The 27,253-nt window shown below is 39.0% G+C and overlaps 1 protein-coding gene across 1 annotated transcript in view; it reads left to right on the top strand.

The window, feature by feature from the left end:
* LOC140230540 (furin-like) overlaps positions 1-17,181 on the top strand; it is a 57,511-nt gene extending 40,330 nt beyond the window's left edge. The window contains exons 7-13 of the mRNA XM_072310684.1: positions 7,144-7,316; positions 8,876-9,088; positions 9,825-9,925; positions 12,603-12,706; positions 13,521-13,641; positions 14,192-14,505; positions 16,413-17,181. Of these exons, the coding sequence (XP_072166785.1) occupies positions 7,144-7,316; positions 8,876-9,088; positions 9,825-9,925; positions 12,603-12,706; positions 13,521-13,641; positions 14,192-14,505; positions 16,413-16,927 (1,541 nt within the window). The 3' untranslated portion in view covers positions 16,928-17,181. The remainder of the gene's footprint in view (positions 1-7,143; positions 7,317-8,875; positions 9,089-9,824; positions 9,926-12,602; positions 12,707-13,520; positions 13,642-14,191; positions 14,506-16,412) is intronic.
* Positions 17,182-27,253: the final 10,072 nt, after the last annotated feature.

The following is a 27,253-nucleotide window of genomic DNA, read 5'->3' as shown; positions in this document are numbered from 1 at the left end:
TACGATGTAACACAATGAGATAAACACATACAGGAAATGCCAAGGGTTTTTTGTATACAGTTTTAGATACAGTATCAGTGGTTGTTTATTTCAGTGATCCTGCAAAAAGATCTTCAAATGGAGGAAAAAAAAAACAATAGAGAAAAGAGATAAAACTTCTTCAAACTGAGCAGTGAACTCAGTGACCCCCTTGTTCAACAGACAGGAAATTACACTGAATGTTACAAGCTCTGGTATGTCTGTCCTTTGTGTAGACAAAAAATGCCAGTAAGGTCAGGTTGTAAACAGAGACAGGCAGAAAAATAACATTTGTTGACAGGTAAGTAATTTAGTGTTGTCAGGCACTGCTCTTTCCTTTTGGGTTGTGATAATGTCTTATGCTTTGTGGCAGACCATGTTAGAAATTCCAATATTGGGACCCGTGCTTGTGGTAAGATGTGAATTTTGGACAATAGGCACCTGTAGGGGCTGTGCTGATATTCAATTCGGGCTTGCTGGACAGTGGCATGTTGAATGTGTATCCACACCACCACTGGTTTTGAAGATGTCATGAGAATGTCAAACTGTATCAAATCAATTCTTGTGTATCCATGCCTGAAATTTGCTCTGTTCGATATCCGCTTCCAGTGAATGCCGCACCGTACGAAGCAGCAAACTATTCAATCGGGATTGCATACACTAGAGTTACACTCCACTCCTACTAAATTGTAACAATGGCTTCTCACCTTACGAACCCATTTGTTCCCTTTTGCAGATGATCAGTGCGACACAGCATGGTTGAACAGATTCAAATTGCATTGGGAATAACAAACTAATGCAAACATGGATTTGTATCGGCAAAGTACCCAATGGTGTTGAAGTGCAAAGTTTCTATTTAATTGTCGAGCAGAAGGAAAACAGAACCAGCAAAAGTAAAAAAAAAAATCATATCGGGCAATGCCAAATAGGAAAGCAAAGTAACACTCAATCAGCAGGTCTCAATGCCAACTGTATTCAGTTACACCCTCTTACACCTGGCTACATGGGACTACAAACTCACACAGACAATAAATGCTATTGGACTGTGTCTTTTGGCAAATGCAACAGAGCGAAGTGAAATTCCAGTACCGAATGCAAACAAATTGACACGAATTCGCAAATCCGAACGAAAACAACTTTTCCGTATTACAGTAATAACAAAGCTGTGTGCATATAATGAAACTTGCATTCTGTCTGAGGACCAACACTCTTTTTTTTTGTTCCCTCCTTTACTCTTTTATTGCCAATTGATCTGAAATAGAATCTCCCAGGGCACCTTGAATTTCAGCAGATATTTATAGTATGTGAACTATATTTCATTATTTACAAATTCCAGTGAATATTCCAGTGGCCAGCAATGAAAATTGTTTTCTTTTTGTGTGTGTGTGTGAAATGTGATCTCTGTATGAAACAATGAAAACTGTATGATATGCAGAATAACAAAATCTTCAATAAAGTTTGAAATTCTGTTAAGATGATGGCAACCAGTCCTAAAACAGGAGTATGAAACTAAAATTCTTGCAAAAGATGCACCCATTGTTTTGGTCTCATTGGGAAACTGCAGTGGGAGAGTTATAAAATCCCTCTCACTTTCTCCCCATGGCTCTTTTATGTCCCTTTTATCATTCTCCATGAGTGTCGATTAGGCAGAGATCAAGAATGAAATGATGTAAATTTCTGGTTTGAAGTAAAAAAAGAAAAAAAGAAAAAGAGTTACAGATGGCTCTTAGCTTGACATGCTAAAAAAAGCCCAAAAAACAAAAAAACAAAAAACAAACCAAAACAAAAACAAAACAAAAAATATAAAACAATCCAAAGCAAACTCCCAACACAAATAGCGGGTTGAGAAATGATGCTGATGATTTTTTTTTTCCCCTAAACTGTTTGAAAATATTGTTTAGAAATTGTTTTGTCTTTCTGCCCATTGTTAAAATCATTTAAATTTTCTAGCACAAAGAAAGAGCCCTTGACACGCACACACACACACACACTGTCTTTCTTTCTCTCTATCAGAAGGCAATGAGAATAATATTACCCTTACCATAATTTATGTCAATAACAAGTCAAAGAAATGTCATGCTTTTCATTTAAAAAAAAAAAATCTGCAGAATTCTATTTGTATTTTCTTTGTATCATTTTACCATTGTGACAACATGCTGTTCCAATCTTCCCATCCAACCATGACAGCACATGCAATTTAAAACCAAACGTTTGAAGATTCATGACTTGTAAGCGAATTCCCCGTCAACAAATTTTAAGAAAACAGGAGATAAGAGGGAGGCTCCATGCAAAGTGTTCTCTAAAGTTCAAGGAAAGTATCTTTGACTCATAAAAGCTAGATGTGTGACAAATGAAAGACTAACAAGCAAATGTGAACAGGGAAAGGATATAAACCAGGATGTGGATGGTGTCATGTACAGTAAATTTTACATTTGAGTTCCGGTGCCTGTGAGTGATAATGATTGAGGTGCTAGTCTCTTTTCCAGGCAGAGGGATATTTTTTCCCTCCACTCTTTGCCCGATTGTCCATTCAAGAAAAGTCATATAAGAACAACAAATAGAAAGGTTGTTACAATTCTGATAAATTTCTTTGAAAGCTACTTGATAAGCACACAGTGACACAAATATATATATATATTTTTCAAATGTTTGTCATTATTAATGATGATACTGTGAGAGGTTTGTAGACTTTCGCGGGAAAACTTATAGTCTCAGTACAGGGCTGATGTAAATGCTCTTGTCCTGATATGAAGAGGCATATGTGGATGGGATTGCCTTTATCACTAGTATTCACACAAGACTACCTTTCTATGAGTTTGTTGTCAATACCTGTAACCTAGCTACCTCTATCTGGCCTTTTTTTTTCATTAAAAAGAAGAAGAAGAAGAAGAAGAAGAAGAAGAAATAAAGAAAGAAACTGCTGCGGGATATGTCTTGCACATCAGCATTCTTGATTATCCAAATGATTCTGCCAAAGACTTTTAACCTGGAGTGGGATCTTCCCATTACATCCAAATCTTGACGGAAGGATTCAGGGTTTACAGTGAAACTTTCAACTCCTTCCAACTCCTCGTAATTGCAAGAGGATTAGCTAATATCCTGATCCTCTAGTAAGATTAGTTTCATGTTTGTGTGTATATTGTGTGTGTTATAGTGTAGGGAAATGCCAATCTCTGTTGTAAGTACTCTTTCATTTTAAAGGTGTACTAAAATTCCTAATAATTCATAAATGAAGGCAAAGACAAGAATTCAAACAGACCAACAACCATCAAAAACTGATCATGTCAAAGGCGCTCATAATACCAAAGCGCCACATGTGGTGTTCATTATGTAAGATAAATCATTCAGTTTTACATTAAACACCAAACCCATTCAAAAGATGTTTAAAAAAACAGAAAATTGTGTATAAATTATTCTCCTGACTCTGTGTTCCTATTCCAGTGTTGTATGCTCCTCGTTATTATTAGTGATGGATTTTAAATGTGAATCTGTCTGAGGCTTTTAAGCCAGCTCCAGAGGACTTTTGCAGAGGCTCTGCAGAGAGGCCCCAAATTTTATGGGGGTAATGAACAAATCAATATAGGGGCACACCCTTCAAAGAGGCGCCAATCAAACATATTACATCAAACAACAGGATATGCTGTTAGTGGTGCAATGCAAAACATTAACCAGTGGTATGACAGGAACTGATATGACTGTGTTTATTTGTAGCTGTGCAAAATTATACAGAAGTTTAACAAATTTTTCATTTACTTAAGGAAGTTAGAAAAAAATCACAAAAATACAAAAATTATATTTGTATTTTTCATTTTTTTGGCCATAGTTTCTAACATCCTCCCACGCTCAGAATGTACTACTGTGTAGTATAATTCTGAGGAGTATTTCAAGCTTAGAACTGTTCCCATCCCCAGTTTTATGATGTGACAGCCTTTCTGGCCCATAAAGTTGTAGAAACCACATTGCTTTGGTTGTGTGCTACATCTTTTTATCATCACTTTTTTATCACTCATTACCAGTATTTCTCAAAGTAGAATGAAAATGTAGCTCTTGTAGTTGTGCCCTATGCTAGGTTTTGAGCCATTGTGTATTTTGGGAGCAGAAAGAACGAAAGCCTGTAAATCTGCTAAATTGAAAAGTGATCCTTAAATTGGCAATGCATTTTTAGAAAATTTATAAATGCCAATGTTTCTTTATTCAAGAATGGATGTTTGCAATTTTGTTTTCCAAACTTGTGCAGATTCAGTGAATTTACCCAATTCCATAACCTTTCTCCATTATAGGGTATATGCAGTAAAATATTGATTTGCAAACTCAACAGGGACAAGGTGATAGCTTTTGTTGCAAACTTGTTCCAGGAGCCAAAGGAGGGATAAATGTTTGTCATGTACATCATCATTTCGGTTGCATTTGTAGTTAAATACAGGATGTACAGCTGTATGTGTGTCATCTATCCATGCTAGATGCCTCATATCATATTATGTGTGTGTGTGTGTGTGTGGGGAGGGGGAGACAGAAGTCTTTTTTTGTTGTTGGTGTGATTGTTCTTATTTAGTAAAAAAGAAAATACCCATAAAATGATGTGAATTGCCACGTTGCTCTCCCTGTATGAGTGGTTCACTTCGGCACTAATATCAAGCACTACAGAGAGATCATATTAGTCACTTTAATCTTCTTTATTATATCCTTTGAAAAATGACATGTCAAAATTGCTTTGAGACCAGTTGTTCAGCTTTTCAAACGATCTTAATGGTACTGGTGAAGACATTTCTGGAGAAAGTTCTTCACCCATCAGGTACAGCGGCCAGAGAGGATTTGCAATAATTTTCCAGCTGTATTGCCCATTTGTGGATAAGATATGTCTTTCCAGATACATGCACTTCTTCTTCTTCTGTGGTTGGCCCCCGATTGTATGTTCAGTTTTATGTTCATTTTAATGTACACATATATACGTCAATGTGGCCGGTTCTCCCGAACATTTGTTTGGGTAATAGATGATACTCAAGTCAGAACTGTAAAGTCGCATTCTGTATTCAAACGATGAAAGTGCATCTTTATGGCGGTGCAACAGAGCTCATCACATGTTAAAAATCTCTGCATTACTGCAAATGACTTTAATACAGAAAAAGAAGGGGGAAAAAACACCTGCCATAGCTGAAAATTCTCCATCTATTGCATTGAAGTGTGATTGTGGATAGGCAAGCATCTCACATTATGCTGATTTTTTCCCTCTTTTTTTTCCCATTTTTGAGTACTGAGCAAACAAGGCATGAGGACTATGTACTTTTTCTCATTTCTTCCAGACACAAAGTTAAATACCTATAAAACATTGTTAAAAGGGGAGGTGTACAATGTACACTTTGACAAACAAATTGTAACAGCTGTTTGAGTGAAGGCATGCAAATATTTGGAAGCAAATGTTAAGAGGCTTGCTGGGGAGAAAAATCAATATGCTGGTGCATTTGTTTCATATTAGCTTTTACAGTAATTCTAATTGAAAAATTATTCATTTCCTACACAAGCCATCTCGAATTCTTCAAGTTTGATGAGTACAATTGTAGATGGAAAAGGAAACAATATAGCATTATCATCATTTTAGATCAATCTGACAGTTTACACAATGATAAGATTCTAAATTTATTTGTGTATGATCATGATTTCTGTGAACCTGTCAAGCTTTTAAGTTACTTAAAAAAGAAGAAGACCCAATCGTCAAAATTCCTTTGAAGCCAGTGGTTCAGATTTGGCTGACTTGGTGTCTGTTGGAATCTCCCTTTGTGACAACACCTCTGGAACCACTGAAAATATGGGCTGGTGCCTTTACCCGATGTACCTGTACACATGTGCAGCCCTTATTGCAGTGATTTTTTAGGGGTCTGAAAGAGGGGTGGGCCAATGCCAACGCAAGTGGAGTCCAATGTTCATGTTTGATGAGTGGATGTCGTTCATCTGCAACTCAAGTTTTTACCCCCCTAAGCTTGCTAGGAAGGACACTTGAGGGTGTGTGTCTGCACCCATTGGTAGTGCGAACAGCCCAGGGATTGTGATATGCTGTGTTGTCATCATGTCTTTGTTGGTCTTCAACACCACACTTGGAAGGATGGTATCCTTGAGGTTGTGTATTTTTCTCACTGTGCTCCTTTCTGTGTTTCCAATATGCATGTAAGCTGAGCATTGCTCAAAATTGTGATGATCTTTGCTCCCCTCCACAAAAACAAACATACTCACCTAGAAACTGTTATTGCCTAGTGGATAAGAAGACCACAGACTTCCAATCTTGAGGTCCCTGGTTCAAATCCCCAGGCTGCAGCAGTTGTGTCCCTAGGCAAGGCACTTTATCTTCATTGCTTTTACCTTTTGAGGGGAATTAAAATCCATTGGTAAATTATAACACATTTCAATTCAAAATACAAGAAAAAGCAAAAGGTGACATACAGGAAATGATCAAGTGAATGGTGTCCTTGGTGTAAGAATGTAAGTGCGATTCATTCAAATGAACAAAGAAAACAATAAAAAAAATATTGAGCCCTGACAATGTCATGCAAGACAACCCCAGACATCCTTCATGTTTTGTTTTTTATGACAATGGGAATTCAAATATTTGATAACTTATCATTTTATCAATACATTGATAAAATGCAGATTATGACTATGAGATATTCACAACTTCAGATGTCCCAACCCCCACCCCCCCCCCCAAAAAAAAAAAAAATATATGGCTCCATTGGTTTGGCTGCTGACATACATGTATGTTTGGTTCCAACTGTTAAATACCAAGGTAATGTCAAACCTAATTGCTTTTATTTAACTCCACAAAGTGTTGATGAAGAATGCACAGTTCTTTCTGAACAGTGACACTGCATACTTTAAAACAGGATATTTTTGCGGCATGAAATTTTCGTGAATTGGAGCCGACGGCCTTTTCCGTGAGTTGCCCAAACATTCAATGCCTATAGTGTAAACATGAACTTTCACCTGCCTTTTAATTTCGCGAATCTTGGCTCTCGCAAAATTTGCAAAATTAAAATGCACGTGAACATTCCTCGTTTTACAGTATGCTTCACGATCTCGTTGGCACAGTAACCAACATGACCGCTTTCATATTCTGTGCTTGCTTGTTTACAATAGGTGTCCGCATGCTGGATGGTGAAGTGACGGATGCCGTGGAGGCCAGGTCGCTGAGCCACAACCCTCAGGTCATCGACATCTACAGCGCATCATGGGGACCGGACGATGATGGTCAGACAGTGGACGGACCAGGAAAGCTCGCCAAAAAGGCTTTCCTCAATGGCACCCTTCAGGTACACACATTGACTCTTACAGTCACACTTTAGAGCATTTCCACCCTCATGTGTTTGCGTGCTTGTTTTTGTTCGTATCCTTTGTTTTGTTTTGTTTTTTGCAGATATTGATATGTTGCTAAAGGAGCCACGTAGCTCCTTGCATTGAGATATATATACTGGAAACCAGAAACTTTTGCTTGCATGACACTTTCGAGAATTTTGCGAGAAGCTAGATTTGTTTGAGTACATCTTGACAATTAGTTTAAAAAAAAATCAAAATCAAAAGTTAAATGAATGTAAAAGTGTTTGTCAACACAATACATCAAATGCCAAGTGTGATGTCATGAATATTTCTGATCTTTCATTTTATATATATAGGCCTATATGAAGTGTGAGGTGTTTCAACATCTTTTACTTGTAGGTTGGATGTCATCAGTATAAGTGAATGAATTAATGAGGGCCAAAACATCCAATGATGTGCCTTTCCTGCACCTTATTTCACCAAGCTTTCGGCCTTCTCCGCCTTGGTCGCGAATGTGCATGGTTCTAGTTGGTGTTATGGCTTCTATGGTTGTTGATTGTAAACATATATATTGATATTGACAAACTAAAATGGCTGTTTGATAATCATGTATGTTCACAGAAAAAATGTCCCAAATGGTATGAATGTGGCTTATCACATCACCTGCTACTGTCTGCGGGTCATTGAGATAAAGCGTGTCCCATTTACATCGATCATATCCTCTCCCTAGGGCACATGATACTTTTCTGTCAAAAAAAAAAAGAAAGACAAAAAATGACTTGTGTGAGGTGTCTGCCTGAGGAAAAACATGATGTCCTCTCCTCTTGGCAGAGCACAAGGTTACATCTGATGGCAGGGTCAGATTTCAAGTTTTGTCTGCTTTTTGTGTTTTATCAGCTGTGCATGTCAAAACATAGAAGAGAAAAATTGACAAGTTTTGCACGCACAAGGAGAGGTAGCAATATTCAGGTGGCAGTCTGGGACTGTGGCCTGTAATGATTTTTCAGGAGGTCTGTAACGACTGATACCTTGTGACCCATTTCAGATATTGATTGCATTTTTTCATGGGCATCTCCCAGACATAGTTAGTGGACAACTCTGTACAATATTGTGGGTGCAGTTCAATGCAGAAAAGTCATTTGAAAATTTATCTGATTGTGAGAGAAATACAATGCGGGCAATGACGGTAGAACACTATGACACTGAGGATTGAAATGGAGCGTCTTAATGCAATCAATGATGTCTGTCATTGGCTTCTGTTCATTATGATCATTGATTGAATGGTTTTATTAGCATTGTTACTAGCATTATTAGCAAGTCCATTGTTTTTCAGTTTGCATTAACTTGTGAGTGTGTAGGCAGAACACGATGGACCCCCCCCCCCCCTCAAAAAATAAATTAAAAAAACTGTGCTCATAAAAGACACACTCTTAGGATAATGTGTGTTTGTTTTGTGTATGTGTTTTTGTGTAAATTGGTACAATTTTGTAAAACCGCCATCCGCACCAATATGTATGTAACAATTTGAAACCGCCATTCTCTCTTTTTCCTGTAGGGGCGTAGTGGGCTTGGGTCTATTTTCATCTGGGCCTCTGGCAATGGCGGCCGAGTGGATGACAGCTGCGGCTGCGATGGCTACACCAACTCCATCTTCACCATATCAGTGAGCAGCGTCAGCGAAAAGGGCAACGTGCCGTGGTATTCTGAGAACTGCGCCTCCACCATGGCAACTACGTACAGCAGCGGGGGCCCAGGCGAGAAGCAAGTGGTACGTCCCTAACAATAATGTTGAGAGAGCCATCTTTTACACTGTCACCGCTGTATATTTTTGCAAGGTTTTTATTTTGTCAGATTTTGCAGGTGGCATGCTATTCACGAATTTAACAACGCGCAAAATTATCAACTCTAATCTAGATATGAATGCGGCGTGCCCATGCACATGTCTCTGTTTTATCACTGTACTCAATGATCCCAAATTTAACCACGCGCGAAATTGGCGGGAAGTCCCAATTCAGGAAAAATTAGACTTGCGAAATATATAGCATATACAGTAGATACACAAGTACATGTAGAAGCACGCCATCGACCAAATCGGGCGTGCAAACGTAGCACATCTTTAAGAGTTAGGGGCAAATTTGTATTAGCTCTCATCTGTAGAGGGCGCACTAGCGTCAGAATAGCATATTACAGTTGACTGGCAAGTACGCCCTGTAATAATGGCAGTGAGGAAGGGAAGTAGTCCTATGATATCGCTCATGGTAGTGCTTTAAATGCTATGTTGTGTATCGAGCTTCTTTTAGCTGAGAGTGTTTTTGTTTTTTCTGTAGTAATTTCACTCTTGATATTTGCTTAAGATCAAATGTTATATGATGGAATAATGTCATCATCATGGTACAAGTATGTACTTCCATAGGTAGTGTCTACAATTTGGCAGTATTGAAGGGCTGATCGCAGATGTATATGCGTGTGTGTTTTATCATGTGTGTGGTTTGTTTATTTCCTAGATCACCACGGATCTGAGGAAAAAGTGCACCGATAGCCACAGTGGAACATCAGCCTCAGCACCCCTAGCAGCTGGGATATGTGCCTTGGCCCTGGAGGCAAAGTAAATATCTAAATCCTCATTTTTCTCTCCATTTTTTTTTTTCAAACGATCTCATCTGTTGTTATCATTTTGTGATTTTTATTTTTATTTTTTTTTTTTTTTTTGGGGGGGGAGGCAAAGGGGGGGGGGGAATGTTAAAGAACTATTGCATTTTGAGCTGATTGAAGCAATAATGACAATGTATGAAAAAAAAAAAATGAAGCTTGACAATGCTTTATTCATGCAACGTGCCAAGTATGGGATATCAACATTATACTTTGTCATGTTGTATCATCTCCTGCTCAAAACCAATCCCCAGACATGATTTTGAAATGGGAATTAGATCTACATTGTTTTTATACCCCCGCCAAACGAAGTTTGAAGGGGGTATATAGGAATCAGCGGGCGGTCGGGCGGTCGGTCGGGCGGTCGGTCGGTCGGGCAGTCGGTCGGGCGGTCGGTCCGTTGCAAATATTGCGTCGCGAACTACTTCCTCAGTTTTCAACCGATTCCCATAAAACTTGGCACAGATGTGTGCCTTGGGTTGTAGATGTGCAAGACATATTTTTTGACAGTACCCAAAAGTACGTTGCCATGGTAACGGCATATTATGGGCAAAAATGGGTACAAATCTTGCGTCGCGAACTCCTCCCACAGTTTTTTGATCAATTTTTATGAAATTAGGTACAGATGTTCATCTGAATATGTTAATGTGCAAGACACATATTTCCGCAGTGGCAAAAAGTGCGTTGCCATGGTAACGGCATGTTATTGGTAAAATATAGGGCAAAATGCTTCATGGCAAAACTGCTTCATCAGTGTTCTTCCAATTCTCATGGGAATTCATATTGAATGTTTGTCTTAGGATATAGGTCAGCATGACACATTTCTTGACAGTGACAAAAAGTGTGTTGCCATGGTAACAGCTCACATATTATGAGCCAAAATGATGGAAAATTTTGTGTTGCAAACTACTTCCTCAGTTTTTGCCCAATTTCCATGAAACTTGGTACAGATGTGTGCCTTTGGTTGTAGATGTGCAAGACGCATTTTTCGACAGTACCCGAAAGTACGTTGCCATGGTAATGGCATATTAATGGCAGAAGATCAAGGAAAGATCTTGCGGATTTAACTACTTCCTCAGTTTTTTGACCAAAGCTTATGAAATGTTGTTTTGACCAAAGCTTATGAAATGTTGTTTGGCGGGGGTATAACCAGTCGCTGTAGCGACATTTCTAGTTGTAATTGATGGGTTGTGTTGTGACCCTGAGTCTGCCATACATGGTCTCAAAAGTGTAGTATATGTGATGGAATGCAGATGTACAACATCAAGGGCTGTATGAACACAATGTGTACTTGAAACATTATCCAGTAAAGTGAAACTTAACCCTGTTCTCACCAGGGGGCATTTTGGCCCCCCTCGACGTTTCATATGATTATTCCGCAACGTGTGATGCTCTCGCCGTGACATTTTATGACTTTTTTCTTTCAAGTATCATGCAACTTTCGAGACCAAATTTGTTGCTCCCGGGCATACCATTTTGAAGCCATGCCCCTTTGAAAAAAATTTGTCGACTCAAAAATTGCTCAAAAACATGATTTTGTGTACAAATCCAATGTAAATTGTGTTTTTGCAATTAATTCATATGAAAATAAATATTTTTACTTTCAATGGCTGATAATGATTTATTATAGCCTGAATATGCTTTAAAAAGTTTCTGTGACAAATTTTGACAAAAAAACAAACAAAAACAAAAAGTAAAAAACAAAGAAATACATAAGAAATTCAATAAACAATAAAATATGTATGAAATAATTACGAAGTGGAATTTTTGCTTCAATATTGTTGAAGATATTGAAAAGAATATGTTCACCAAAAATAAGTCTTGGAGCTTTATTTTTTTATTTATAGGCAAAAAAAAAAATTTTTTTTTTGCATAAATTAGCATAAATTAATTAATATGAAATACATAACTTAACATGTGAAAAATCTAACTATACAGTCTTGTAGATTACATTGGCCTCTACCTTAGTGCAAATTTTCGCAAGGATCGTGCGATCCACGACCGAGATCTGATGGGGGGGGGGGGGGGGGGGGGGCCAAAAAGGCCCCCCCTCAAGTCCCTCAAAAACCCCGGTGGGATTAGGGTTAAGGCAGTACCAGGATGTTTAGCTCTACTAGCTACTCTTCTCTGGAGTAGAACCATAGGCAAGAGAAGATGCCGGAGGCTACATTGACAACAGGAATAATTTTGGAAGTAATGTTTTGTAGATCTGTTAAACAATGTGTTATTTGGTGCCATGCAGTTCCAATCGAAAATTTGTCATTCTGATGAATTATGTTTTTGTTTTGTTTCGTTCAGTACTGTAACTTGGGTTTACTAAAATGTGTGTGAAACCAATTTTCAATGCTTTATGCAATAATGTTGTGTGTGTGATATGAACACAACAATTAGTGACTGCTAATACATCAAATAATTCCCACAATTTTAATTATTTTTTCACTCTTTCTCGCATAGTGATGTTATAGGCAGTGCATGCATGTGCACCTCTGTGGTAGCACTCAGCACATACAGCAGCAATAGTACAATTATACCACAGCAGTATGCAGTCTCAGTCCACAAACAAGAATGAGTGATCATTTCCTTTTCTTTTCCTTTTCTTTTTTTTTCCTCTCTCGCGCTCCTTTTCTGTCCAGCCCCAAAATGACCTGGAGAGACATGCAACACATCATCGTGTCGACTGCACGGCCGGAGAACCTCAAAACCAGTGACTGGGTGACAAACGGGGCTGGCCTACAAGGTAAGGCCAACCCGTATGAGAGAGAGCCGCACTGTTAAGTGTCTTTAAGTCGGGGGGAGGGGGAGGGGGAGGGGGAGGGGGAGGGGGAGGGGGAGGGGGAGGGGGAGGGGGAGGGGGAGGGGGAGGGGGAGCGGGAGGGGGAGGGAGCTGAGTTCCAATTCTGCCATTTGGCAATCCGTGCGCCCTCATTCCATTCAAAAATGCAACAGTCAATTTAGCACCTCGCTTTCTGAGAGATGGGTCGACAACACCAGCTTGCAGTTGGTAAGGCTAGATAGGCTGGACAAATTCAGAAAAGCGGTTTGTGAGAGTTGTCACGTGCAGGTTTGGCTGACTTTCACTCTGCATAACTCACTGCATCTGCCATCTTGTAAACAATCGTCGATGTATGGAAAAAAAATTCCAGTAGTAGTGGCAAGCCTTACTACCTTTTTGTGTATATACGGGGTATCCTCTCCATTGTCGACCCAGAAGTGGGAAAATACATTGTAGGCCTTTCATGGAATGGACATTGGTGGCAATGGACTGAAAAACAGGAGAATTTCTTCTTCTCTGTCAAATTCATACAGCAGTTCTGACATCATGGTGCATTGACGTTTCACACACAACTAACAATGCTGTATGTTGCGTGGATACATTCTAGAAGCAAAATTGAGGAAAAGATGTGTAGGGCTTCATTGTAGATGGGTGATCTCTGAGCTTGGTTTGGTATGCGATCAATGTGCATGATGGATGCGTGAATGATGTCAAGGGACATTTTTTCTTACACAGTGTTATCAGAGTCTCTGATTTCTTACTTATATGTTATTCGCAGTGAGCCACGACTATGGTTTTGGTCTGATGGATGCGGGCGCCATGGTTACAATGGCCAAAAACTGGACCACAGCCCCGGACCAGCACCTCTGCTCAGTGGACGCCCTGCATGGAAGTGGAATGTCAGTACCGAATCTTGTTGGCACTTTCTTACTTCAATGCTATTGACCTGCTCCCTACCAGATCCTTTGGCTCATGTACAAAGTATATAGGGCTGTATAGAATCTAGTAGGGAATGACTTAAACAGTCTTAAGTAATTTAATGATTGTTTTGTAGTGGACACATCGCATCGCAGTATGTGTCCTATCTATGGCTTTTTGGTGTGTTAGGTATTTTGGTGTGTTGTTAAGTTTGTGGTCCACCGTCCAACAGTGATTCGTGAAATTCGCAAAAAATTAAACCCTCGCAAAAATAACGGCGTATACAGTAGTACATGGAAAGAGCCCATTTACCCACAAATTACATGCTGATTTTAGTGATAAAGGGAGGTACAAAGGTAAATTGTCCAGCAAAGATCACACAAGCAAGTTCTCCATGCATCTCGTCATATTCAAAAGCAAAAAAGAAAAAAAGAAAAAAAAGAAGAAACCCTGTACTGATATTTTTGGACCACTCTCACTCTTGCTAGCTTGTAACAAAACTTTGGTCTTCTTTCGATACTGCTTATGCAGGAGCATTAACGGTAGGGACGGCCTGACGGTCCGCATCCAGACAACCGGTTGCCAGGAGATGCCCACCAACCACGTGCGCTTCCTGGAGCACGTCGTGTCCCGAATCACCCTGGACTTCCCACGGCGCGGCGACCTCACCATCGAGCTCATCTCCCCGTCCGGCACGCACTCGCGGCTGTTGCCGCGGCGGCCGCACGACCACTCCAGCAAGGGCTTCAAGTCGTGGGAGTTCATGACGACGCACACGTGGGGGGAGAACCCACAGGGGGAGTGGCAGCTGAAGATTAAAAACAATGGTGTGGCGGCGCATTCAGGTGAGCTGTGACATTCAAAGCATCTGTGTTTTGGGTTTTTTTTTTTTTTTTTGCACATTGTGTCTGGTTGATTCTGTCCTCCACTATAGACCAGTCACACAGAGTGTAACCCAAAAAGGGTCATTGTGATTTATCTCCATGCCATGAAAGATGACAGGACAGCATCAGTATGCACATCATCTGCTCAGCTGGGCTCTCTTGCTCCGTTACTAATGACCTCTTGATCTTTCACATTCTGGGTATTATTATGGGTTTGCTAGAAGTGTTTTTTTTTTCTGGCTAATTTACTTTCCCTCTACACAAAATGGATTATGTTTTTATCACAGTGTCATGCATTGTAGTAAAGCAAGCTGATACATCAGACATACAATGTAATGCCATTGCACATAATATTGATTACATTGCATGAGATATTGGGCATGAAATAGCCAACGTGCAAACACTAATCATGGACAGAAATATTTCGCAAGGCATTGTTGACTTGATTTCAGATCTACGTTGCCACGGTTGGCATAATCATGCTTTCTGGCATAATATTTGACGCTTCAGCATCTAGCATTATCTATGCTAGGCATAATTTGTCTATTATTAGAATAATTCTCGCATAATTGCTTACGGAAAGGACATCAGTATGCATTTCATGTACTGCAGTACTACCTTTGACTGTTAGTTTGTTTGTCAGCTAATTTGTTGATGAAACTGACCAGCCGATTGGGCACCAGAAACAGCTGATTGGGAACCATAATTCCCCAAACTGATTGGGCACCATGAATTGGGCACCAAAATTTGTAGGGAAAAATTGGTTGATATGATGTGACATAATTTCATGGTAGTTAAGCATAATTTCAGACCGCCTCAAGCACAATCCCATTTTTCTCACTGGTCACACCGTCTCAGATGCATTTATAAGTCAGTTCTCGCTATCGCCAATGACGTAAAAAGTATGCGGATGTTGATTTAAGTGTCATTTACGGTGCATTATAGGATAGTCCGGTAGCAAACTCACTTCCGTTCGTACGCGCATGATACGTGACTAATACAATTTACACTCACAACCGCTACGTGTACTTACTGTTTTCTCGACGTGAATTTCAGCTTTAATATGATTTGAAATTTCTCAATACTTAAGAAATTGCGGTTAATACGACTATGGGTTGTTACTGCGAAGCTGCCATATGTTGTTCGCACGACAATAAATGAACAAATTCTACAAAAATAGGTCCCTTACTAGCATGCGAGACGCGATGTGGCCGCGTGGGTGAAGTTTGCGGGTGACTCCAAAGCGCAGTACGTGCATGCGCAACTTACGAGTAGTAGTACTTGCTTGGAAGAAATTGCTTCGGAGACAGGATAAGTTCGAGATCACGGTTCGTTCCCGATTGTGTTTGCGACACTTCGACAGAGAACAAATAAAAAAAGATGGGCATTCCATGACGATATCCAGGTGGTGAATATTTTCCAGCATATTTTCAGCGTATGCAGAGATGACTGATCAGTGATGTGCACATCGATCGCATGATCAATCAGTACGATGTACCGGTATGTGGTGGTGCATGCTAATGCAAGGCCGGCCCAATGCGAGGGCTATAGCTACAGTGTACGAGTATGACAGGCCTGGCCACTGGCTGGCTCGCGGTCACAGCCGCTACTCTACTAGTATCTGTGGTCAGCACGGCGCTATAGGTAAGGTACACGTACGCGCACGCTAGCGCTGTGCAAAATATGCCCCGCGCCGAAAGTGCCCTAGCCCAGGAAGTGCACTAAACCTTGACGAAAAAGCCACATCCGGGTACTTTTTACATCATTGGCGATAGCGAGAATTATTAGTAGTAATAGTAGCCATTGCGTAGGTTGTATTATTCAGTCTTCAGAGTGTCAAGCATGAATTTTCCATCTTGCTCTCACAGGCATTCTGCATGCTTGGACTCTGCAACTCTATGGTACCCAGCCACACCCGGTCAAGACCCACATTGGCCCCACCCACTGCCCCGCCGGCGAGTACATGCTCTCCAACATCACCAACGAGACGGTCATGCACGAGTGCCTGGCGTGCCACAACTCGTGCGCGACCTGCTTCGGGCCGGACAACGGCCAGTGCGTGGAGTGCCCGGCCCACCTGCACAAGTCGGACGGCTTCTGCCTGGTGGGCCCCACCAGCAGCTCGGACTCCACCCACGCCTCCTGGATGGCGCTCGGCAGCTGGATCGCTGTCCTCTGCTTCTCCTGTCTCCTCCTCTTCCTCATCATCTTCGGGGCGCTGCAGGCGGCCGACAGCGGCTACTGCTCCTGCTCCTGCCAGAACCAGGACTGGAGCAGCGACAGCTCCGACTACGAGTACCGCAAGCTGGCGAAGAACCACGATGAGGACGAGGAAGACACGTTGATAGAGGTGCAAAAAAATGGGAATCTGCCTCCTTTATGAAGACGGGATCCCTCCCTCCACTTTTTTTAATCCCTCTTTTGTCTTATGAACTCTGAACCACTACTGGAAAATTATGCCTACAATGTGGGTGTTTTGAAGTCACATCCATTCCATACTTAAAAAAGGAAGTGTGAATAAATGCTTGTAATCGATGAGAAATTTTTGATAAACAGGCAGTTACCACAGCGATCTCGTGTTGCAACTGCCGTAGAGGGGGCATTTTTTTTGTAATATTTATCTTATTCTCTTTTGTTTTAAGGTTATTGTATGTTAGATGATGAAGTGTGACTTGCGTATTAGCTAATTATCTGTCATTGCAAATGTGTTAAAAGAGTAAAGTGAAAGTTTATGAAATGAGGTACATTGTGTATGTATGTGTGTTTGTATGTGTGTGTGTGTCTGTATGTGTGTGGGGGTGGATGGGTGTGTGACATTTTGTTTGCAAGGAGTGGGAACCCTGCAATAAGGAGCTCATGCAGAAAGCAATGGTGTGTTTGTAAATTTCTGTTTTTTTCTCTTATTTTTTTATGTTAATGAAGCAGTTCTTCCAGTACATATGCAGTAGCACTTAATCATGCCTGCTCTCAAGTATTTATTCATTTATTTTATTTTATTTTTTTCAAGTGAGCCCATTATTTATGGGATCGCTTGAGGCAGACATGGCAGGCTTTGATTCCAGCTGCAGGGCGTGTTGGATGAGAGTGAGTTTTCAAACTTTGGCAGAAACTGTGATGTCACATACTTATCATGGAGAGTTACTGTTGCCAATCAAATGTGAATAAGGGAAAAGTGGTCCAAATAGATATAGTCAAGCTAGAGAGGGAAAACATTATTAATCCTTTCCACCTGTAAATGAATGCACCTAATATATATATATCTGTATTCCTGGAGAATACCACCCATTATTAAAGCGCACTGTGTTTATTTGCTTTGAGAATACCTTGTCCGTTTTGTTTTGTTTTGACATCACTAAAGTTGAGAAAAAAATGAACCTGCAATTTTTTTTTTTCATGCTTCTGTTGTTTTTATTTTTTTATACATTTATTTCTTTGTATTTCTGTTGTTATTTACAGTACAATACCATAAAGTGTGAAATGAGTTTCTTCTTATAAGTATTTTGGAGCACAGAAACACCTGGATTATACAATGGCATTGGTCTCAGTGTGCAGTTGGCTGCTCAGTTCATGATTCATACACCCACTGACTGGACGGAAAAAAAAAAATTGTGTGTGTTTGAGATGGCTAGTTTATGGTAAATGCGACGGCAGTGTGTGGAATTTTCCGTCATAGACAAGAGGCCACGCACGGTTATAATGACACACCAGAACCCTAAAACCAAATCATGCAAGTTCCTCATCTGTGGAGCGTGCGTGTGTCTCCATGAATGATGGGTATGATTATAATGTTTAGCTGATGAATATGCAGTGTAGATCTGTGCTTCTATATTGAAGAAAATGCAATTTGTACATAATAAACTACATTGGTTGAAGAGCAAGAAAGCCACTAGTGTCTTAACATGAATTGCACATCATTACTTTGAACAGTTCTTTGTAAATTGTAGCCTTAATAGTAAATATTATGAGTATTAGAAGTGACCATGCAGGGCATGTCGTAGGGGAGATGAGAATAACACTGGGGCTAAGAGTGTGACACTTGTCACTTTTTGGGTCTCAAATCATTCCTGTTCTTAGCCGATGGCCAGAAAAAAAATCTCAGATACTGACCTTTCTCCATTCAGATCGTGATAACGCAACTTGCAATTTGTGTGGAAACTCTGGCCACAGAAATCAATTGGCATTGCTTCCGCAAATCTTATTCAAGCTACATCCTGGCTGTTGAATTTGTGTGGCATGTGGACGGTAGCTCTAGCACTTGCTCAGTTGGGTACAGAATAAACAGAATTTGTTCTGTGCATTATATTAAAAAGCATTTGCAGAACACATTTGCATTTGAGTGAAATAAATATCTCGCTCTAGATCATTAAACTCTTCAGAAAAGGGGAGTATGTAGAATCTTTTTGGCTGCCTATCTGACCATGTTGCAAGACAATTTTTTTCTCAATGTATGTTTTATAGCCATGCAACCTCATTATGCATTTGAAAATGTTTGACAAAAAATGCATCCTTATCAATGAAGACGATACCTCAAATATGTCAAACATCAATGACCAGGATAAAGATGAATTCATGAATGAGGAGTTTAATAAATTGCAAAATGGGTTAATGTCGTTCTTGTTAATTTGAGATATCTGCGAAAGCTGCAAAAAAGAAAAGAAGAAAAGATAGTATAAAGATAAATTTGATTTTTTTTTATTTATTTATTATTATAGCAGCAATTATTATTCTTTGTTACAGTGTATGTTACAAGTGGGGTATCCCTGTAAAGGTTCAATTTTGACCTATCTGATGGTAGACTAAGATGTTTTAAAATGCGCTTAACCTGTTTGCGATCAGGATTAACTCGTCAAATGCTCTCATGCTGTATACATTTCCAGGGGGTTGCAATACCAAATTCTGTCAAAACAACAACCACACACACATAAAATGTCTGTCATACAATGGTTTAAGGCTGTACCTCTCTATATGTGAGAACAATTATATCTCCTTTGACCTTTGACGTAATGCAAAACTAGTGGGCATTGTGTTTGTTGTTTTTTTTTTCTCAATGTTGCAGCTGCCATTTGTATGAACGATTGCTAATGTCTGCATCGTCCTCCAGCCTTCATACATTTTTTTCCCAGTATTCTAGCGAAGTTGCGCTGGCTCCTTACAGTGCCGTACCAAAGGAAAGGTGTATTGGTTCTATTAGTGTTGCTTCTAACCATTGTTCTATGCACAGAGACAGTTTGATTGATAATGTGTTTCCTTCTACCCAGTGTGATACGTGTCGAACATTATTCCAGCGCTCTTCTTCAAACCAGTTGCATTGCTAAATACGCAGATCCTACGTACATGTGGACAGTCGCCGGCACACCATACGTTAATCTTTTTTTTTTCTCTTTGTCTGTTGTTGTCTTTTGTTGTTTTTTTCTTTCTTTTCTTCTCCTTTTCTTCTTCTTTTCTTCTTTGTTGCCATCATATTCTTTGCTTCCTTATCATTTTCAATTACTTCTTTTCAACGATGAATTTCAGTCTTTTTTATGCTGTTGGTAGTGTTGTTGTATCATAAAAGATTTAGAAGGTATATTTTTTTGCAAGCTAGAAAACTCAGAGTACCAGTATGCATGCTCTATGGCTGTCAGTAGAGAGAACTTATGCCGGAATATACATTGCTTGTTTTGATATGATAGTAAAGCGGCGTGAGGCTCACTCATGCTGACATTGGTCCCCTTTGTCCGTAGTACACTGTCGTTATTGCACGTAAGGACTGAGTGGGGATGTTTCCATGGTAACCTCCACACTTTAGACTCCCTGTAGGGGTGGGTCTGAGAGGCAAGACCTTTTGACCACATCTGCCAGTGACCAGAACATTTTGTCTAATCCATCAATATCAGCCAACAGTTACTAAGCTGTGAAGCATACACCGGAGCTGCCAACTAGTATGTTGTTGTTTTATTTTGTTTCTTCCTTTATCCAAAATAGGAAGATGCGTTTTGGAAATTTGAACAAAAAAAAAAAAAAAAAAAAAAAATCTTAAAGCATTTTCCCCAAAATGTAGATTTAGCATTGCTTGATATGTGCAATTTCTCAAATTCAAACAGAAACTTGATTATTGCCTTTTCATTTTTTTTTTCAAATTGTACTCTGCAATTAGATCTTTAGAGGCTCAAGCCGTTGTATAATGTAACACTGAAAGGATTTGATTTCATTTATTTTCTGCTAAAGACTATAAGGGGTTTACTGAGGCATGTGTTTGTGAGGCGTGTGTATAAAGTGTGGCAGCATCTTGTTAGTCATAGATTTGTCATTTTATTGCAGTCATGAATGTCACTGGGGAAAGCCGTAATGCAATAAATCCACTCCAAGTGTGTCGAATGGTCTAACAAGTTACTAACAACATGTTTGAAATAAGTATCGTGCCTTAAAGAGACACAGACATAGACACGTACCAAGTGACACACTCTTTTGTTTTGGCATAATTTGGCGAATTCAGTTCTCTTAATGTATGTTTAGTGTGCTTGGGAAAGAGGGTTTATCTCTCTTTTAGAGAGATGGTTCGCATGACGACTGCTGTGACTTCACAATGGAAGAGAATGCTAGGTGCTGTGTCAGTTTCGATAAATATCCAAGAAGGGAAATATGTTATGCCTATCATATAATTTTAAGATACATTGTTGTGGAAAGGAGACGGAGTGGCTCTGCAAGCTGTTGTTGGTCATAGGATGAACTGGTCAATGCTTGACTGCATTGACAATTATGTGGAGTGTATAGTCCCACCTATGCATATCTGTGTGTCAACTGTGCAACATAAATGAATGAATGCAGGCACTGAAGGAGTTATACAGCTGTACATGTTTTACAAGGATAAACCAGTGTTGTTTGATCAGGCAAAATACATTTTATTATTAACTTCCTCAGAGCTCTCTAATTAGGTTTGTGTTACTTCTACGACCAAAAGCTTATGTCAGTCGATACAATTAAGCGACCAATATTTTAGGTCATACAGCTAGGATTCTTGTAGACATCTGATCCCAAAATAGTCTTCTCAGATAGCCTGTTTTGGCTCTCTGCTAGCAGTGTACTGAGTTTAGAATTTGTCGTATATAATTATTTCCAGGTGTAGTGCTAATATTCACCCCCCCCCCCTCCTCTGATACGATTGGTCATATGGCTCTGCCAATCGGCATGGAGATCCTTGAGTGTCAGTTAAGATTTAAACGAAGAGTGTTCGTGTAGTTGTATGTTTCCGTTCTCGTGCTTGCCAGAGCAGAATCGCCCAAAATGTCTCTTGCAAGCCCCACCCGTGTAGTTTTAAGTGTCCACATTATCGTCAAGGTGTAGGAGTGGAATGTTGCTGAGTGATGTGCAAACCTGCTATGTAATTTTTTTTGATGCATTTGATAATGATGACAATGAGCAGTAATATTTGGAATTCTCGACACGTCACTGACAATGTTTTTTTCCCCTGTACTTTATCTGCTTCGACTGTCATGAGCTATTGTTTTGATGTATTTTTTTTGTAGTGTAAATAGCAATGAAAATAGTTATTAGATGATATTGTAAGCTATATATTTTGATTGATATATTGTTTTTCTTTTTTTCTATTTAAATGAAATTATGAAGAAGAGATGACTCCTTAATACAATGAACTATGAATGAAATGATCATTTGGGATCTTTCCGGTGAGAAACAGACCAATGATTCTGTTACATACATTATGTTAGTGAGGGAGCAGATATAAAGATGTGTTTTCGAAGAGAGTGCCAGGGCAAAATTACACATTATTAAGCACCAGTGAGGCGGGGCCCTAGGGCAGGGACCAAATGCACTGCCCAAATACCCCTAATCCCCCAATTTAGGAGTATGTTTCTCAAGAGGCCAGCAGGAATCCCCAAATCTTGAGATTTTTAAAAAATACTTTGCCTTGGGAGGCTGGGTTACATGTACCTCTATCAACTGGCAGTTAGTTTCCAGACATCTGTGCTAGTCAGTGAACAAAGCAAAGTAAGGGTTTAACACTCCGTGCTATCCTTTTACCTTTTTGTTTTCAGGAAATTATTACTGAATCAAGCTCCTGCCCCTCACATGTTTAAATATGAGTGTGTGTGTGTTTAAAAGAGGAAGATGTTTAATACTGTAAAAGTGGAATTTTTGCGAGTTGGAAATTTTTACGCACATTTGCGCAACATGAAACTAGTACAAAAATCAAAGTAATCAAAGTTTTTGGTTTTTTTAAAACATATAATGGTACTGTGATTTCATGGTAGATTTTATTGCAGAGGTATAACTGTGGCATTATTTGTACTTTTCCTCATGTTTGCTGCCTAGTCCTGTAGCATAAATGAATGTGCTGCCTTAAAGTGACTGTACAGTACTGGTTGAGGTAGGGATTCATGTTTTGAACATTCCTAAGTGAGATAATGAAAAGCCTCTTATGAAATATGAAAGAGCATGTAATTTTAAGAAGGATTAAACGTTTATTTGATGAAAATTGGTTTTCAAATGGCTGAGATATCCAAAAAAGTGCTAATAATAAAAGGCGACATGCCCCAACTTTATTAGTATCTCTTTGTTTCACCTTGTTTTTTGATATCTCAGCCATTTCAAAACCGATTTTCATCGAATAAACTTTTGATACCCTTTAGAATTGCATGCTCTTTGACATCTCATAGAGTGGTTTCTGAATATCTCACAAAACGTTAAAAGCTAAATCTTCACCTCGACCAGAACTGTACTCACCCTTTAATGCGGACTACCCGGTAGTTAGCATTTTCCATAGTATCTGCTGCCAAATCCCGTAGTCAACGTGGCAGCAGCGAGCGCAGCTGTTAGAAATGCTCGCTAGGTTGTTGTGACCGTCCGCGACATTAAAAACGCATGAAATTCATCTAATCCAGCAGGGGACGAAACACAACTCGTACGAAAATTTCCACTTTTACAGTGTTACAATGTATACACAAATATGATTAAACATTGCTATTTTGAATTTGTACGTGTCCATGATTATGTTTGTGTCTTACACTCGCACATACACAGTCCTTGTACACAGATGGTTACTCCTCTACATTTATGTAACTATGCTCTATCTTTTCTTGAATAAAAAAAACAACAAAAATCATAAGAAAGAAAGTAATGATTAACTGTGAGAATACTTGTTTGGTTCATTTATATTTTCGTAGGTGATTGAGAATGTATTAACTGACTGGTATGTGTTTGTGTGTTTGTGTGTGTGGTGTGTACGTGTTTCTGCGAGTGCATGGGAACCAAATGCCTACAACAGGACTGCCAAGATATTAAATTGAATGTAAAAGGAAGAGAAATAATTTATCCACAAAATTTGATTTCTTGAGATTAATATTTGCAATCGAGACAATTTTTAACAACTTTTTATTTCAACAAAAGACGTGTGCCTATTTTTTTCCCCTTTTTAAAAAAAAAATTGTGCAGCAGTGTGTATTTGATTCGCAGATGTTGGCTGCCCTGCTACAAGCACGGATGATCGGTAAAGAACACAACATCTATTTGTGTGTACAGTCAAACCTGTCTATAGCGGCCACCCAAGGGAGACAAAAAGAGTGCCCGTTATAGGCAGGTGGCCACTATAGACAGGTTATTGGACATTTTGGGTACGTTGCGTACATGTATGTATTGTCATATACAATTATGTAGTATGTTTACACAATATGTGCACACGTGTGCTAGGCCTAATTCAAGCAAGATTTTCACTATTTAAGTGCATCACTATGACTGATTGGCATGTAATGTAGCTGTAGCGGTGGCCATGACTGAACGCTGACAAGACCTTGTATCTGCAGTTATGGTGAAAATGACTTTTTTTGTGACCTTGTATCTGCAATTATGGTGAAAATGACTTTTTTGGATTAATGATCAGATAATGTGTTAATTGATGTCCTGTCCAAGTCCTAGAAGTCTTACCCCCAAAATGAAGCCACCAAGGCATGTCAAAGGAATGTCTATCCCATTGGATACAGTGCTTTCGCTGCCATGTTTTTTTGCTCTCCTGGGGGGCATTTCATGAAGGAACTTGTCGGATAAAATATCTGACAAGTCAATTATATCCGACAAGTTTTGAGAAATTCTTTAGTCTGATTGCCTGATTTCTCTGAACTTGTCGGATATAATTGACTTGTCGGACATTTTATCCGACAAGTTCCTTCATGAAATGCCCCCCTGAACATTTGACATTTTGTAGATACGAGGTCTTGTCGCCCCAGCGATGATATATATGATATATATATATATATATATATATATATATATATATATATATATATATATATATATATATATATGATATATATATATATGATATATATATATATACGCACACACACACACACATATGGGCTGTGACGCGAGAAAAGGGCCCTTAGCGCTGTTGTGCACAAACGCCATAAAACGGCGCGGAAGTTTGACAAAGCAATATGTGCGCACACGCAAAAAAAAAGCTCAACTAGCTAGCTGTGCACAAATGCATAGGTTGCATCAAGAAGTAGCAGTATTTTGGAAAACATGCTTTTTTAAATGCAATAATTGAGGCATTTAGGAGTGTAATTTCAGAAAACGGTTTGCATATCTAAATACGTCAGAGTTCATTCTACAATATGGCGGTAAGAACTCATTTTCGGTATATTATGCCATAAGAGCCCTTTTCTCGCATCAAGGGTCATATAATATCATCTACATGTAAACACATGCGTGCATGCGTGAGTATGTTTACTATCTTTTATACCGAGTATAGACAGGTTATCTGTGATAGTCCCCCCAAATACTCAAAATTCCACAATTTTGTGAGTGTATTCTAATACTTGATAGTTCATACAACCACTTGTGGTGTGTGTTCCCATGAGTAATTATGGACACAAGACATCACAGAGTTGCACAAGATTAGTATGTGATAGAGAAAGACAATGCTTTTTTCTGTTTTTTATTTTCATATATCTGCAGTGCAGCTTCAATCAATAAAATATGTCAATAAAATTTACTATTATAAATAAATGCTAGCCTTAATTGTTTGTTGGTGATATACACACTAAAAACAAGAATCTATCACTTGAACATCAAGAAGTCAATAGATCATAAAAACAATATATACAGAGATAGAATTCTTGTTCATTACGTTGTAATAGTTTAAATTCGTAAAAAGAATCAATCACGTCTTTAGTAGGTACAGATGAACCGAATACATGTGTGTTTGGAATGGAACATTGAAAAGGAATGTTGACAAGTCATTTTTTTTGTTGTAAAACAAATGTTAATTCATATACATTGTCTCCTAAGATTACATTTACACACAATATTTACACAAAATTGTTGACACATATAAGACTACAAAATGTTAAGACCCATAAACACACAATGGGCAAGTTCAAATCAATATACTCATCTGATTCTTGACGCTTCAAAAACAAATCCCTATGTCTTTACACAACATTAATTTATTTTTCCAACAATCAATTGAGCATGAGAATTTTTCCTTTTAAAAATGCTACAAATCTGCAAAACACATCTAGTACCAAAGTGACTATTGCTGATAGCTAATGCAAACTTCGCACATGCCATCACATTGAAAATCACTGTGAATGAAATTGAAAATTGCCCTAATATTTTTCAATCCTCATCACATATTTCTGACCGCAAAACAATAATTATCAACTATGATGAGGAGACAAATTGATCACTACATGTTAGTGGATAAGAACGTGCTCCGTCAAGTCCTGATTTGTGTCTCCATCAAAGGGTATGAGTAAAGCCAAAAGTGGTTCATCAATCTGGGCCCTGGTGCACATGAGTTGACATTCTGATTGGCTGATACCTGACTTGTATTTGATTTTCTGATTTACATTTGATTGCACCTTATAATTCAACAGGGCCCTGTACTTACATCCAGAATATTTCTAAACAATTCTTGGACTGATTTGTTTGGCTCCATTAGCAGCCAGTCTACATGTTTAGTACGTCACAAAACAATACCCTTATTCAATCAGGACTGTTAAATTTGTTGCGGTGTTAAAAACTTAACATTGACACTCCATCTGGTAATTTTGCAGGGCTGCCTTAAAATGTTCAGAAATTCAGAACATCTTACGTGCAATAACAGGTTTCACTGCTTGGGGAAACTGATCCATACCACTGTTGCTGCATGGGTAGTAATCCTGTCATCTCACTAAGCTAGAGTAAAACAATTGTTCATTGCAAGGAGGTCTCCTAACATAATATTCATTTGAAGCCATTCCTATGTCATCTCTGATGAGTAACATTCCACATATTAATGTAATTACTGTCAAAATTAGAGCCTGGTCTTTGTTATGTTTTTATGAAATTTCAAGCATGCAAGCGATGAGGAAACCTCAAGATGAAAATTTAAAATGGAATGCATTTGCTGATCTAAGCTCATTTTTAAAGAACAGCAAAAGCTCTATGATGCAATGCCATGTTCACTCTAGGAGAAACATTGCATGGCGAAGTCACAGAGAATTACTAGAGAGTATGTTTACATAATTTTTGCATTAAAGGGATAAAGCTCCATAACTTTCTGTATAAGAGAAGGTATATCTTGCCCTGTGTTATTCTGGAAGATTTTGTCCTCTAGCACATGGTTGCATTATGCCACTGGAGGTTACTCTTTGGCCTAGAGGAAAGCATATGGTTCCACAACCATTGCTTCAATTAAACTTCTCCCTCTGCACTCTTGACAAACTTCCCA

The sequence above is a fragment of the Diadema setosum genome, chromosome 7, assembly GCF_964275005.1.
Source record: "Diadema setosum chromosome 7, eeDiaSeto1, whole genome shotgun sequence".
Classification (NCBI taxonomy): domain Eukaryota; kingdom Metazoa; phylum Echinodermata; class Echinoidea; order Diadematoida; family Diadematidae; genus Diadema; species Diadema setosum.
The sequence above is the reverse complement of the archived record's forward strand: the minus strand, read 5'-3'. Positions and strand labels throughout refer to the sequence as shown.